Raw genomic sequence first — 16532 nt, forward strand, 5'->3', positions numbered from 1 at the left:
TGTTTTCTTTGACACCAAGTTTTTTAAAACGAATCACGAATTATCCAAGTGATACAAGCTAGGTACCTACTACAAAGACTGACATTTTATTAATCAGCCTAAAAATGAAGCTAGTAAAGACGAAGCGAGAATGACTAGCTTGCTCTAAGGCTGAGATCTATAGAGCGCACTTTGACTTTGCTTAGACTTAAGACACTGTTAAAACGGGACAGCGTTATACCACTGGCATTAATCTGTCTAGTTTTAACTCAATCTTTCTTTTTTTAACTCAAGTCTGCTAGAATAGAATAGAATGTTTTTTTATTCATGTAAACTTTTTAAAAGTGCTTATGAACAGTCAGGTAGTTTTAATTTACTTTTACTATTTGCTGGGCGGCCAAGCCGCGTGTAGAACAAACTTTTAATTACTTTTTAACTTTTAATTTCTCGTAAGACGTGTGGAGGTGTCCTAACTCCTAATTGAGAGCGGGTGCCGAGCGGCATCGCATGGCATCGCGGCCGCTGCCCGCCTCGCAGGACGCACCCGAGTTTGAGTAGATAATTTTAGAGAATTCGCATCTTTCTCTCATCAATGTAGTAAGAAAAGGACAAACAAACCTAATTTATCTTAGCACTGTCAAACCTCGAGACTTTAGGTGCCAGTCGTAAGCCTTTTGTTTCAGTTTTTAAATTGAATATTAATTTTACGACCCTTTTTAGCAACAATAAAAAGATGCAGGTATGTATAAGTCCCGCAAATTGCTATTGCGCTGGAACCATGTCTCATTAACATCGAAATGACGTCATTCGAAATAAAAATATAACATCAGCTCCAAACTTCAGTCTAGTGCTGACATCAGTAAAATGGCGGCCACGCGCATTAGCAATTTGCGGGACTTACACTCTAAATTTATTTTAGAGAAAAACATCAGAATCGACGCCATTGACACCGATTCCTTTGTCTTACTCTAAACTAAATTTAGAGTATCTGCATCCGTTTCTTTTTAACAATGCTAAAAAAGGAACGGAACACGACTTTCACATTTAGAGACTCTAAATTTTAGTGCACAATGGCCCCAATTCTCTAGTCTCTCTCTAAACTAAATTTAGAGTATCTGCATCCTTTTCTTTTTACTAATGCTAAAAAAGGAACGGAACATGACTTTCACATTTAAAGACTCTAAATTTTAGTGCACAATACAAATTTAAACAGTAGGTTCGCGAGTGCGTGCTAAAATCACGGGTTTTACCATCTAAAAATTAAATTTAGAACTGTCAAACTGTGTCTGTCCTTTTCATATTACATTTGTAAGAAGAACATGCGAATACTCTAAAATTAGGTTGTGCTCAGAATCGGTGCCACTGGCTAATTGCGTTGTACACAATCTCTAAACTAAACTAAAATGACACGTCTAAATCTATTGCTATTCCTTTCATAATGTTGCTTGCGGAAAAGGATAGCACTAGATTTAGACCTGTTAATTTAGTTTAGTTTAGAGATTGTGTACAAGAGAATCGGCCCCAATACAAATTTAAACAGTAGGTTCGCGACTGCGTGCTAAAATCACGGGTTTTACCATCTAAAAATTAAATTTAGAAATGTCAAACTGCTTCTGTCCTTTTCATATTACAATAAACAAGTAAGAAGAAGGTGCGAATACTCTAAAATTAGGTTGTGCTTAGAATCGGTGCCATTGTCGTAAATTGAAACTCAAATAGTATTATAAAACCCTTTATTGCAACAAATCACTACTAAAAACATTGGGATATCGCAAAAAATTAGGCTAAGGAAGTGCACTATAAATTAAATATACAAACAGAAATTATATTATTTAAAAATATAAATTATACATTTGACTAACATCAAAAGGGAGTGGAGCACATTTGGAAGATTACTTAGGTACTTACAATATATTTAAATAATAGTATTCTCTAAATTCAGATCATTTTAAAAGTCTTCACTATAAAACTTACACTAAAACACAAAATATGCTGAAAATGGATGGAATTTAGATTACGCCAAATACATAATTATTATATTAAAAGTAAAACCATTTTTAGATTATTACGATTTAAAAACATACAAATATTATTGCTTACAAGAATGGAATGTAACCAGTCTTAGAAAATTTAGGATTTTGTCAAAATTAAGCTTAATATTTATGGAGATTAAAGTTACCCGTAGGCCGTAAGCGGGCTATAAAACTTGCAGCTTGCTGAAATTGTTGCTGATAAATGTAGCCCAGCAATAAAATAATATCATTTTTATTCAAAAGAGACTTATGGTAGCGATTTTATGGTAACACTTGGTTCTAGATTAGCACAAAACAAGGCCGTTTTTGAGGGCTAATAAAGTATATTTTAAAAATATCAGAGATTTCGGAATTTTGTTTAATAGTTATGTAAATAATTAATACTCGTATTTCAAAGTCGGCATTTAGACAATAGACTAGACTAGACAATATTTTATGGTGACTAAAATATATTAAAAATATCAGAGATTCGAAATTTCTTCTAAGTAATTTAGTTAAGTATAATATTTCAATGTCGGCACAAGTCATGTACTTTCAGTTTCGTCACTATATTTATTATTCTCTGAAACTACTCTGCACATTACCACAGCCTAAAGATATACTTCATACAGTCGGTACGTCCAGATAGAGCAATCCTGCGGGGGGAAAGGGGCGAGACGGCAGGGCAGAGGGATTATACCGACCGGCAGAACAAATTCTAATTATGTGTTTCGAACAGTGCGTGTTACCAGTGATGACATATGGATCCGAGACATGGTCGCTAACTATGGGCCTCATAAGAAAGCTCAAAGTCACTCAGCGGGCGATGGAGAGAGCTATGCTTGGAGTTTCTCTACGTGATCAAATCAGAAATGAGGAGATCCGCAAGAGAACTAGAGTAAGCGACATAGCTCAACGGGTTGCGAAGCTGAAGTGGCAATGGACAGGGCACATAGTTCGTAAAGCCGATAGACGTTAGGGTTCCAAGGTGCTGGAATGGCGACCTCGCACCGGAAGACGCAGCGTTGGAAGACTAGGTAGACGGACGACATCAGATGAGTCGCAGGGAGCCGCTGGATTCAGGCGTTAATCCGGACATTTAACTGTTGAGCTATTGAGAGTATGGAGGTGATTCGACCGTAAAACAGACTCATTCGAAAACATCAAGAACGTCGTCTTACTGTATGTATTCACGCTGTGACATTATTATACTGTATTGCAATCGTTACAAAAATATTATATATAAAAGTACACACACATTACAAAAAGAGGTTTCTTATACATCTCTATGGTTTTATATTATATCTTAACTATTTTCTATGGGAAAAATCTGAAAAACTATTTTCTACTTTGGTAACATAATGTTTGGTTTTTCGTTGCACTGGTATGCAGGATAGTCATTTCATGTAAAGTCTCTCTTTTCTAACCGACTTCAAAAAAGAAGGAGGTTCTCAATTCGTCGGACTCTTTTTTTTTATTAAAAAACCTTTTAATAAAGTATGTATAAAATACACATAGAAAGAGAAATTCATGTCAGCTTGTTGAGATAAATGATATCGCTAAACGCTAAAATATTTAGGAGGTCAGTCATAACCGAGATTGTCAAAAATTTTCTTGGCTATCTTGCCGATAACTGCGTCTAATTATTATTGAAGTAACCTCAAAAAACCAATATTGTTAGGCAGGCAACATCAAATTGCTTCTAAAATTGCCGAAAAACTAGCCCGTCTAAGATCCGTTTTAAGATTTAAAAATTGACTAACCAGTTCTCTATATTTTTTAGAATACTTATAAAAATCTGGACTCCGAGATGCGTAAATGCATAATATGTAATTAATTATATTATATACTTATTATCTAAACTAGATTCATTTGTACGTAGTTGCAATTAAGATTACTTATTGGAGTTTTGGTAGCTTCAAGTTTAATTATTAAAGTGGTTTTTTACTAGATTTGAATCCCGCGTTATACAAAAAATTAAATAAATTGTTTAAAAAATGCTGTTTTTTGTAAATTTGTACAAATAGCGGCTACAAAGATAAATGTTTAGAAACATAGATATGTATGAACTATTTACATTTAGATAGTACACTAGATAAAATGGCGTGCCATACAAAATGACAGATATTTTTTGTGCCGATTTCAAAGCGCCCCACCGAGCGTACCGGGAACTAAAATTGACACTTTGTGTCAAACTCAGACTAAGAATCAAGGAGACTTGTCAGACGCGTATACCCGAAAGGGACGAAACAACAAAAGAAATAATACTTACGTATGGAAGATTATGTCTCATAATTTGCGTTCGCTACAACTTTTACAGCCACACAGTAATGCAACATAAATGGCTTCTACAAACTTTCAATACTAAATTTTAAACAGAAAACTAAATAAAAACTCGTAATATTCGCAATAAATTACTATCACAGAGGTTTGTTGGGCACATATGACAACTGTGCCCAACAAAAAAAGCTAAACTATGACAAAGACAAAAAACCGTGTTTCTATCTTTGTCATTCTTCAGAGCCTTTCTATACACCTAGCTTGCTCTAACAAGGTATTATTATTTTGATGCCAAGTCTCCTTGGTACTTAGTCTGAGCGTTACACACTCCGCTGCAGAATACGTTTGTTTCATTACCTTCAATCTAAATAACTATGTACCTGAAAAACAAGAAGATCTACCAATCGGATCTTCGGTGTTAGTTCTAATAACTAACACGATATGTTATTTACCCACAATTTTGCTAAATAATTAGCGGTTCGTATCAGAAACGTTGAGCAAAGACGTTTAGTGCGAGCAGATTGAAGTTTGGGTGTTTTTGAAGTTGCTTCAATCACGTATCTAGCGTACTATGGGCCTGTTGTTTCAAACCATTGGTCTTCGTAAGATACGTTCGTTAAAATTTAACAGACGTAGACGAACTTTAACATCTGTTAATTTACGTGCGTTGCTTCATTGTACAAAAAACTGTTCGTCATTGTTATTTTGGTTGCGAAACTAACTCTAAAAATTAACTTACTTTTCCGTATCCTTTTTTTATTTCATTTTAAGTATATTAAATTATATACATAGTTATTAATATTGCTACTTCGCATTTTAAACACTTTTTCTTTCTTACAAATTCTCTTTCATCTTCAAAAAAACTACCATTAAAAGCTTTGAATTAATTTGATTCCATTATAATTTGTAAATAAAATATTCCGTTTGTAGGAAGTATGAAGTTACGAACTGATTTGACGATCACCAATGGCGCCAGCACTGGTTAACGTAAACGTAACTTTTTAACGAACGTTAGCGCTAATAGATGCTGAATCAACGCTTTTTCTTTACTTACGTTCGTTAGCGCCATATTTAAAGGTTACGTGTCCGTCAAAGTTTGTTGAAACAACCGGCCCTATGTAAATAGTATTATTGTATATCTATGTATAATTCTTAACAAATAGCTGCCAAAGAGATCGATATATAAAACTTACACACCATATTTTTAGAACCATCCTAGATTATAAAAATTGAATGTTTTGAATTTTTCTTAAATCAATTATTTTCTACATTCACCATAAAGAAGATATGTAATAAGAAATGTACGGAAAGGAATGATATGTTTCCGCGACGCCGAATTTCCGTATATCTGCGGGTCCAACCGTAGGCCGGAGTAGTTAATATCTGGTATCAGCGACTCTGTAAGCGATACAAAAGTTATGTATTAAAAGAAAGTATGACAGGTTTTTTTTCAAATTTTTAAAAAACTACTTTTTTCCAATTTTGAAAAAGGTTGCGAAAGGATTTTTTTGATTGATACTGTTACAATATTACTAATACGAGAAAAAAGAAAATTAGAGGCTTTATCGGCTATAAAAGTTGCATATTTCTGGTAATTTTCCGAACAGTTATAGCCCAGAAATATTAAAGTAAAATTCTTAAGAATTCTAAGCTTTTTCATGAATAAATAATAAAAAGAAAAGAGTTATAGTTTATATATTTCATACTAGATGAAGCCCGCAAATTCAACCGCATGGATTTAGGTTTTTTTTAATCCCATGGGAATTCTTTGATTTTCCGGAATCAAAAGTAGCTTGTCCTTCCCCGGGATGTAAGTTAACTTTGTACCAAATTTCATCAAAATCGGTTAAACTGTTGGGCCGTGAAATGCTAGCAGACAGACCCACTTTCGCATTAATAATATTAGAATGGATTTGTACCCATATAAAATCAATGGGAGAAAAAAATATTGTGGGCTATAAAAATTGCATTTAAAAAAATGTTATTTAAATAACAACTAGCGGGCTACTTAAAAATACAGCCACTTTTAAAATGTTTTAATTACATAAGACACTCTATAATTTACTGCCTTTAAAATATTCTTCAGCCGAAAAAAGAAGCTAAGTAAAATACAAAAGTCAACATTCCATGAAAAAAAGAAAAGTCAAAACCGTCGAATCACGGGCCTACGAAAAAATTAAAAAAATAAAGCTATACCTCAGCCAAAGCACGTAGAGCGCGAGGCAGGCCACGACAAACTCCGAGGCGCTCACACTAGCGGCGCCACCGTAGCGCGCCTGTCCACACGCGGGCGGGCACACCGGTATTATAGTTTCTATATGCATGCGCGGGAAAGAGAAAACGTCAAAAAATATGTAAAAAAACAGCCAAAATTACGCTAAAATAGCAGCCGTAGAAAGAGTAATAAAGATAGATTGAAGTACTGTATAACCGCGTATGAGATAGCGATAGCACGACGTAACGATGAATAACACGATAATTATTACCATTGTTTAGTAGTCAATATTTGTATTAACCGATCAACAATATTTGTATTAAACGTTTTTTATGTGAAAACAAGTAAATAAGTAATGAGAAAGTAATGTAGTTAAGTAGTAATGTAGTTTAAATTAATGTATCACTGCATGCCGCAGGGTAGAATTTGAATGTACACTAATAATACCTTTAACATCTGTAAACTAATCCAAATTCGCAATAAAGAGAATTGAATTGAAATACAATTACGCGACGAATTCTCAGTTTTGCAACTAAAGTTGCATTCCTTGTATGTATTCTTGAAAAAAAACCAGTTACACGATAAGGGACAAAAAATAGGTTAGCTGCGTCTCTGTTTATCACATTAGTAACTTTATCTGTGCTCTCTTTTTAGTGCGAATGAGAAAGCAAACGTTCCTGTATCTACCTTTATTACTCTATCTACGATAGCAGCCGAAGCTCTTTGCGTCATTCAAAATGCTTTTTAGGATCGAAACTCAAAATCGTGATGCGATGTTGCATCTTTAAAGCTGCGATTTGGGGGTGTTGGAAGTGCAAAAAAAAATTTGAAATCGATATTAAAATTTCAATAAAAAATCGATATATCGGTCTAAATGCTAATTTAATTTGTAAGTGATATGTCGCAGGTCATAGATAAAATAATAAAATTTTAAAGGGACTTATCGATCGACCAATCTGATAGAATTTTTGTACGACTCTGAGTTCTAGCCCTTTGAGCCTAATCCGGTGGAGCATCGATATTTTGAATGAAAAAATATAGCAAGTAAAAATAAAAATGTAGGTAGGTAGTAAGTAATTTGTTTTTCGGTCCGAATAAATATCGATTTTTATACCATTTCGATAGTTGGTATTTTAAATCGATACATCGATACATCAAAGAGTTAAATATCGCTCCAAATTATCGATATATCGAACAAATAATATCGGTATATCAATATACCGATACTACTGCAAGATTTCGCAACTTTTGCGAATTCGCATGCTATATTGAGTTTCAACCCTGACATAAAAAAACTTGAAAACTAAATATTAAAATCAATACAAGTAGAGTACTACCACTTTTATAAGTTACACCGATGCACCTGCGCAGAAATATTATTTTTGAACTAGCTGCTCGCGACTTCGTCCGCGTGGACTACACAAATTTCAAACCCCCTCAGCGCTGGAACTTTAAAAAATCGTTTCTTTGCGGATATCTACGTCATAATACTTATCTGTGTGCCAAAAAGCCCGATCCGTCCAGTAGTTTTCTGCGCAAGCGAATTTTGCCGATGTGACTTATAAAAGTGGTAGTACTGTAACTATTGTAACATCAATACTATAGTCGTAAAATATAAGAGGCCCGTTTTGACATTTGTCATCGCGTCGTCGTAATTAGTTATGAACCATACGACTCGGTACTCGATACTTACGATAGATCGATTCAAGTTTGTATCAGTATTTGATCGATTTGATAAAATATCACTACATAATATTTAATTACTATTAAAATCGAAAGCTGGTTAAATTCAGTAATTAAATGGTTACAACACTATTATTAAAAAAGAAAATGACTGAGAACGTAACTGTTTTCGAAACGTTTCGTAATAATTAGAAATTGCACGCTACAATAAAGTAAGCGCAAAAAGAATAGTCGCAATATATTTTTTTTAATAGATATAGCGAGCAAACGAGCAGGCGGGTCACCTGATGTTAAGTGATTACCGCCGCCCATGAACATTTGCAGCACCAGAGGAGCCGCCGATGCGTTGCCGGCCTTTTAGGAATTTGTTGGTCCGCCCCTTGAATAACCCCATGTTATAATGTAGTGGGAACACCGCCGATGGGAGTTGGTTCCACAGTTTGCACGTGCGTGGAAAGAAGGGAATAAGGGTGGTAAGGTGTATATTTCATATTATTTTACACGTCTAAAAGATTTACTTATTTTTTTTAAACACTTTATGTAATTAATTTTAATTTTATTGTTTCTTTCAGTTTCGCTTCAAGTTACATTCTATGGTCTTTCACAAATGTCAAAACGGGCCTATTACATTTTTGCGACTATATTAATAACAATCAATCGCTAGCCGCATCTATACCAACTGTAGTAACCACAGCGTAGCGTAAGCAGATAGTAAAGTAAAACTCACCGAACAGTTCGACCGTGCCTTCGTCGGAGCCGAGTTTGTTCTGGGCCTTGCAAGTAAAGAGGCCGTACTGACGTTTCTCGATCGTGATCACGCGCAGTGTAGTATCGGTGAACTCGTCCGCAGTCGCGAAGTGGGAGATCCTGGAAAAAATAAATTAATTTCCGTACTAGTCTATTTTTTCGACATTTTGCATGATAATTCAAAAACTGTGAAGCATAAAAATAAATAAAAATCTGTTTTAGAATGCACAGCCAAATCCCTTTCATATTATGATACCCCACTTGCTATAGTTATCTTACTTCGAAAATTGAAAATACAATTTTAATTTTAATTTTTAATTTTTTTGTGTGATGTAACCCTAAATTCACGGTGTTTAGATTTTCCCCTTATGTCTGCTATAAGACCTACCTACCTGCCAAATTTCATGATTCTAAGGGAAGTACCTTATAGGTTTCTTGACAGACCGACAGACAGAAAACAAAGTGATCCTAGGGTTCCGTTTTTCCTTTTGAGGTACGGAATACTAAAGAAAGAGCGAAGGAGCTAGATGGCGAGCGCAGCGTGCATAATACTATATGGTTGGAAGAAACTCTAAGTATAGCTTTCTCCATCGCCCTCTGAGTGACTGAACTTTCCTATGAGGTCCTAGTACCTCTCACCTATAATGTTGGTTGTTGGACAGTTGCACCTCGTTCTTCAGCCACGTGATAGCCGGTGGAGGGTAGGCTTCGACGTGGCATTCCAAGTCCATGTCGTATTGCAGGGCCTGGAACAGACAATTAATCCATTATGATACAAATACTGGGTGGACAGACGACGTGGTATGACGACATCATACCGTAATAAGCTTGCGACTCCTAAGCTCCGCCTCAGGAAAGTCCAAAAGTCATTTGTAGGAATGGATATATTCTCTTTAGAATAGAATAGAATAGAATATGTTTTATTCAAGTAAACTTTTTTTACAAGTGCTTATGAATAGTCTCTCTTTTATAACCCTTTTATAATAATAGTGACATGTACTATAAGTTTAAAAAATGTTTTTTTTTTTTTTTATTCAGATACAAGTTAGCCCTTGACTGCAATCTCACCTGGTGGTAAGTGATGATGCAGTCTAAGATGATAGCGGGCTAACCTGGAAGGGGTATGGCAGTTTTTATTAAATGCATACACCTTTGGTTTCTACAAGGCATCGTACCGGAACGCTAAATCGCTTGGCGGCACGGCTTTGCCGGTAGGGTGGTAACTAGCCACGGCCGAAGCCTCCCACCAGACCAGACCAGAAATTTAGAAATTATAAAATTCCAAACCCCTGCCAGGAATCGAACCCGGGACCTCCCACTATTAAGACCACAGCGCTCACCACTGCGCCAGGGAGGTCGTCAAAAGTATGCTCCTGAAAAAGGCATTTATTACACAATCGAAGATCACGTAAATAATAAAAGAGCTCCGGCAAAGCGCAGGATTGTAATTTTTTTTTATTAGAAAGAATATTAGCCATGTTAAATGACTAATATTCCCCTTTCCTCTCCAACTAAGCGTCAGGCTTGTGCTAGGAGTAGGTACGACAATAGTGCAATGGGTGGGGTTTAAACCGTCGACCTTTCGGTTTTCAGTCCATTCCTTTACCGGTTGAGCTATTGAAGCTTCATGGCATAGTTATAAACTGAATCTTGGAAAAGAGCCATCGCCGAGTTTCTTGCTTTCTCGGTAGAAAAGGCATTCCAAACCAGTGGCAGATGCATTTGACGATTCAAAATTACTTGTAAAAGTTTATTTTCTATTCTATTCAATGACATCGCAGGATGGCGCTGGATGTCGGCGGCGCAAGACCGTAGCTTGTGGATGTAGGTACAGTACGCGGCAGAAAGTAATCTAATCGAATCGAACGCCTTTAGAATGACATTTCGGCTTTGTAGAGCGTTGACTCTGTCACTCATATCTATATGACGTTTTGTCGGTTTCAACAACGGAGACAATGCTCTACAAATCTGCTATCTCCTTCTAAAGGTCGATGTACATTACTTTCTGCCGCGTACTGTACAAGAGACCTATGTCCAGCAGTTGACGTTTATCAGTTGACGACAACGACGACACAAAGTTGATAATTACAGTCAAGGCGGATGTTGTACTTGGGACAAGTTATCGATCTATTGATCTAAATTGATCATAAATTGATCGTAACGATGGTTTTAGCCATCAATCTAAAACCACAGTGTAAATAATATCAGTAACCCGATGCCTTTGATATTTGCGGACGAGACTGCTTTGCGGTTGCATCAACTAGGGCTGTCACAAAATTATACAGGGTTACAGGAAAATAGGACACGATCCCGTTAAGGCGTTATAGTACAGGACATTAGCTATCAAAAGACCCCTAAAGTGCTTAATGCAAAAGTGTATCGTTTTCGAGTTATTCATTTTATTTTTTTATTTTTTAGGTAAAGGGGTGTTTGCCACTTTAAAAATTAATAAAAAAGGAACAATGTATCTCATCAGATTTTTTTTTTATCTCTTTCTAGTACATATCTTTGTTAATAATAATAAACAGTTATAAAACAAGAAAAATCTTCAACATTTCGACATGAATGTAATTTCCGAGGACTTTCTGAGTGTTGATTATGAAAAAAAAGCCTTGGCCATCTTGGATTTCAAAATGGCCAAGGCTTTTTTTTAATCAAATAGAGTTGTGTGTTATTTCTGAAGTTTGTCGAGGTGCTAATTACAAAAATGATCTAAAGAAATCGGAGATGGCCATCATATTTTTTTTAAGAATTTGACATGGATGTAATTACGAAAATGAACCATTTTAAAATCCAAGATGGCCATCGTGTTTTTTAATTTTTTTTGATTAAACAAAGATCATGCCCGAGTTTTTTGGGGTGTGCTAATTACGAAAATGATCTAAATTTTCAATCGGCGATGGCCGGTATATTTTTTAGGCGAGGCAGCAAGTAGCAACACTCACCTGTCCCAGCCTTGGTCTCGGCACTGTGACGACGGGCGCGAACTCGACCTCCAAGTTGATGTTCCGTCTATCGCCCTTGCCCACGCCATTCTCAGCCACGCAGTAGTATGTACCGCGGTCTTCCTTGTGGATCGAGGTGATGTGCAGGGTGTTGCCACTAAAAGAAACAAATAGCATTAATTAAGACAGTTTGACATCAAATAACTGTACCAGCCACGGCTAGGTTGGGTAAGGTTAATATTTTTTAACTTAAATTTTTTTGAAAATGCTACCTATATCGATTTCTAAAAATAATAAATAACGGTCATCTTGAATTTCAAAATGGACATCGTGTTCGTTAGAAGGGTCCAAAAAATTTCGGAAATACTACTAAACTAGAACTACTTATTAATTTCTTAAAATATTAAAAAAAATCGATGACCATCTTGGATTTCAAAATAGTCAACATTCTTGGCCTAATTATCAGCACTACAAGAAACCTCGAAAACTACAACCACCTCTTTAAAATAAAAAAAAGCGTTAGCACCCGAACAACTGATTAACTAAGAAAAATAATTAAAGATTGTTCTGCCGAATTCTGCCGGTCGGTATAATCCACCTCACAGAATTGCTGTCTCAACGTCTTTGTCTGTATGATGATGTTGGGGTCATCTCATCGGGGTCAGATGGGGGTACGGGCCTCGAGGCATTGCCTCCTTACCCGGGCGCGTCGCTGGGCATCTTTATGCCCAGGTGTTTATCTTTTAGCCTTGCCGGCTAGGGCCTGCCATTCTTGGCTTTGGGCCCTAGTGGTTTTGGTTGTCTCCGTCTTGGTTCACCGCACAGCGGGTGGATCGCCCACTTCGCCGCTGCGCGGTGATGTTGTAGGTCCGTGTTGGTTTGGGGTAGGTTTCTGCACGACGGCGCTAGGTGTGCCGTCCAGTGCAGAGACGAGCGTGTCTGTATGAAGTTTTAGGCTGTGGCTTAGGTATAAAACTTACCGATAGATGGAGCCTCCAGTGGGTAGAATGGCGTTGTTCTCGCGACGCCACGAGAGCTTCGGTGGCGGGAACCCGCCAGCGTAGCACTCCATTACGGCACCTAGAGAAAATTCAATTCAATTTATCGGAAGTATTTTCAGAAAACCGTTTTCTAACCCATTTCAAGTCAAAATTCATTGTAAAAGAAACATCCAGAATAATCTTACGATACTTGCCCGCCTAGCTGATAAACAGTTTATTTATACACTGACTTCAAACAATATCAGATATCAGATCTGGCACTGATGCCAGTAATCTTGTTAGACTTACTCTCTCCCTCACTGGCTATGATGGACCTGGTGGAGTTGTCAGAGATGATGGGCGGTCTGCGCACTTGCAGCTCCACTTCAGCTGTGATCCTGTTACTGATGGATATCAGCACCTGGCACTGATACCATCCAGCGTCAGTCTCTTGAATATCTTTGATCTGTTGACAAAACAAAGATACAGAAACCTCCTTTTGCCTTCTAATTAAAAATTAATTCATCATCATAATCATCATCATCATCATCATCAGCATGTGGACGTCCACTGTTGGACATAGGCCTTTCCTAAAGAGCGCCACCACACCCGGTCCTCAGCCTTCCTCATCCAGCCTCTTTATGTCGTCGGTCCATCGTGCTGGAGGGCGTCCCACACTACGCTTGCTTAAAACGCGGTCTCCAATCAAGGACTTTCCAGCTCCAACTTAAAAATTAATTAACTTATTAAATTTATTCTTGCCATAAAACGAAATTCAAACTGGCTTAAGATAAATTGAGGTTTCAAGAATCTCGATTTATCTAGAGCCAGCTTGAATTTCGTTTTTTTGTTAACCTCTTTCATCTAACAAAGTTATAAATGGATTGAAGCGGAATTATCCTTACCGACAATGTGTATGTGGCCGAGGCATCATCGTATCTGAGTGAAAATCTGGAATCCCTGACGATTAAACCGGAGTTTGTGGACAGGGGAAGTGACTCTGTTGTCTTGAGACGGTCGTATTTTACCTGTAAAAGAGTTTTATTAGAACAGACGATACTTTGCTTTGCTAAAAAAATAGATGTAAATACCTATAGCTTCATCAGAACGGCTGTTGTTACTATGGAATACTTCTCAAAGATAAGAAAGAAAAATAACAAAATATCATACAGATAATTTTTGACACTGCACCGACCTAAACAGAAAGTTTATCATCAGTACCCTTATTATAAATGCGAAAGTGTGTTTGTTTGTTGGTTTGTCCTTCAATCACGTCGCAACGGTGCAACGGATAGACGTGATTTTTTGCATGGGTATAGATAAAGACCTGGAGAGTGACATAGGCTACTTTTTATCCCGGAAATCAAAGAGTTCCTATAGGATTCTTAAAAAACCTAATTCCAAAGTCGCTGGCATCAGCTAGTTATCAATAAAGTATCACTGAGTGATGTGACGTTTAACAAAGTGATCCTATAAAGTTTCTTTATTTCCTTTTGAGGTACAGAACCCTAAAAATGGAGAAATGACCAATTTTTTTTTAAGAATTACATATACCTACAATCTACATATATCTACATATTTTTAACTCAATGTTTCTTACCCATAATACAGGATAGTCTTGAGCATAGTGGACGGAGCAGTCCAGGTCAACTTGACCCCCAATATCCCTTATCTGCTCTTGAGTTATATGCGAGATTGTCGGGGTACGCTGGCCTTTGGCTGCAAAACAAATATAATGATAACTTTCAACAAATAATAACAAACATTAAGAGGACTATTTTTATTTTCTTATCAAATTATTGTGTTAATGATGTACTTGTTTAAATGACATTATAAAGAAAGTTTCTTTGGACTTTGGATTACAAATGGCTGCAACTCATGTTTTTAAGCAAAGCTTCCTAATTCATACTAATATTATAAATGCGAAAGTGTGTCTGTCTGTTTGTCTGCTAGCCTTTCACAGCCTATCCGTTCAACCGAATTTGATGAAATTTGGTACAGAGATAGCTTGCATCTGGGGGAAGGACATAATTATGCTACTTTTTATCTCGGATAATCAAAAAGGATTTTTGAAAACCTAAATTCACGCGGACAGAGTCACGGGCATCACCTAGCTCATGCTAGCACCCATTTCTAGCATTACAGGCAGTTTTGTCTTAATACAGCTAAGCACTATGGTCTCCTAAGTGTAAGGTCCTTTCTTCACTGAAGAAAATGCACCTAAGTGCGTTCTGTGTTCTGGTATGATACAGAGCAGAAAACAGGGATATTGGTTTAATAAAACTACTACTAAGTATACCTTTCTCTAGGTTAGCCTAGTTATATAGAAAATAAACTAAAATAGAGAACCTCGTATGTGGGCATCTCACAAGCAATGTTTTAAAATGATGCTCGAAATAATCAATAGATTATCATTTGGAGGGGAATTCAAATGGCGGGAAACCATAACCTAGTAATTTTTTAAAGATTTAAGTACCTATATTTAAATTTTGTGCGAACTTATTGAATTAATTAGCCAAATTTTAAATGGAGACCGGATTTTTGGATGAGCGAGCGTCTTTAATCTATATAGCTTCACAAGTTCATAATTATTATATGCATATTTGCTGAAATACTTATGTAATTACGCATTAAAATGCATTCTGAATTAGGAATATTAAGTTAACCAGGGTGTGTCGATCTAAATTTCAACGTCTCGTCATATTTTTTAACACAAACAATTGATGCAGTAAAATTATGATCACTATTTTTCGTAGTAAGAAATCATTACATTTTCTCTAAATCCAAATAGGTATAGCCGAAAAGTTAAATTACATTTATTTTCACTTACCAACAGTTGATATTAACAAAAGAAGTGTTAAATATTCGAAAATTAGAAACGCCATCGTAAACAACACACGCTCACTTCGACACCACACCTTTTCGAATGAAAAAATAATATCATGGTATGCTATCTTAGAACTCTGCTGCTAAACTAGATTAATAGCGCCATCTAGGAGCTGGATTTAGAAATAATGTTCCAGTGTTAACATGTAAATTATTTTTAATGACAGTGTTAACATAATAAAAAATACTCAAGTTCCAATATTGTGAAAAATTAAATTAAAAACATACTTTCTTTTTATTTGGAAAAAAGAAATATTCAATTATTATAAATTTTAAGCTTTATTTTTAAAATAATAGTTAAATGTTCTTCAAATTCTAGATTTTCATATCTATGGTCAAGAAAACTGGGTGACAAGTGTCAGAAAAGTTTGAAATTTGAATTCATTTCCACAGACTACAGTGTATATAGGGAGATAGACTGGTAAGTCGGGCCGTCAAGGCGCCCACTTGAAAAGCGCCATCTAGGAGACGGGTTTGGTACTAAATACAGCCAATACCCAGTATATATACCTACCTATATACATACTTTATAGTTTTTTAAATTAGGTAGGAATGTGGTGTTTGATTTGCGGGAGTTTTGAATGGATAATGGTACTTATCTTGGCAATACTGATAATTACCAATATCACAATGGCATTTAACTCCCGCCAATCAAATTTAATTCAAAAATTAAACACAACTTATAAGTTATTTAAACTTTTTCAATTTTTTTTTTTTATAATAAATATCAGCATCACATTTAAGTGGATCTCTTGAATCAAAAAAGTGAATTTTTCCATTTAAAATAAAATTAATATCTTTGCAC

The 16532-nt window shown here is 36.0% G+C and overlaps 1 protein-coding gene across 2 annotated transcripts; it reads right to left on the reverse strand.

The window, feature by feature from the left end:
• Nucleotides 1-1698: 1698 nt before the first annotated feature.
• Lac (septate junction protein lachesin) lies at nt 1699-15801 on the reverse strand. Of its 2 annotated transcripts, XR_011237061.1 has the most exons (11): nt 15672-15801; nt 14442-14560; nt 13747-13869; nt 13151-13307; nt 12842-12941; nt 11862-12018; nt 9556-9662; nt 8897-9036; nt 6468-6585; nt 5378-5669; nt 4818-4832 (listed from the first exon to the last, which is right to left on the reverse strand). XR_011237061.1 is itself a non-coding variant. In XM_034971533.2 (10 exons), the coding sequence occupies exons 1-10, from the start codon at nt 15724-15726 to the stop codon at nt 5648-5650; spliced, it is 1098 nt and encodes a 365-aa protein (XP_034827424.1). In that variant the 5' UTR covers nt 15727-15801; the 3' UTR covers nt 1699-5647. The 2 variants fall into 2 exon arrangements, 1 of the variants encoding a protein (XP_034827424.1); XM_034971533.2 differs by having other exon boundaries at nt 1699-5669.
• Between the last annotated feature and the right edge of the window lie 731 nt (nt 15802-16532).

The sequence above is a fragment of the Maniola hyperantus genome, chromosome 9, assembly GCF_902806685.2.
Source record: "Maniola hyperantus chromosome 9, iAphHyp1.2, whole genome shotgun sequence".
Classification (NCBI taxonomy): Eukaryota; Metazoa; Arthropoda; class Insecta; order Lepidoptera; family Nymphalidae; genus Maniola; species Maniola hyperantus.

Bases quoted from the DNA above. Each gene is read 5' to 3' on its own strand.
- Lac (XM_034971533.2), bottom strand. From the start codon at position 15,726: ATGGCGTTTCTAATTTTCGAATATTTAACACTTCTTTTGTTAATATCA. The intron at 9,663-11,861 runs GTGAGTGTTGCT...TGTCTGTTCCAG, and splicing joins CGAGACCAAGGCTGGGACAG to GCCCTGCAATACGACATGGA. The intron at 5,670-6,467 runs GTATAGCTTTAT...TATCGCTTACAG, and splicing joins CTCTACGTGCTTTGGCTGAG to AGTCGCTGATACCAGATATT.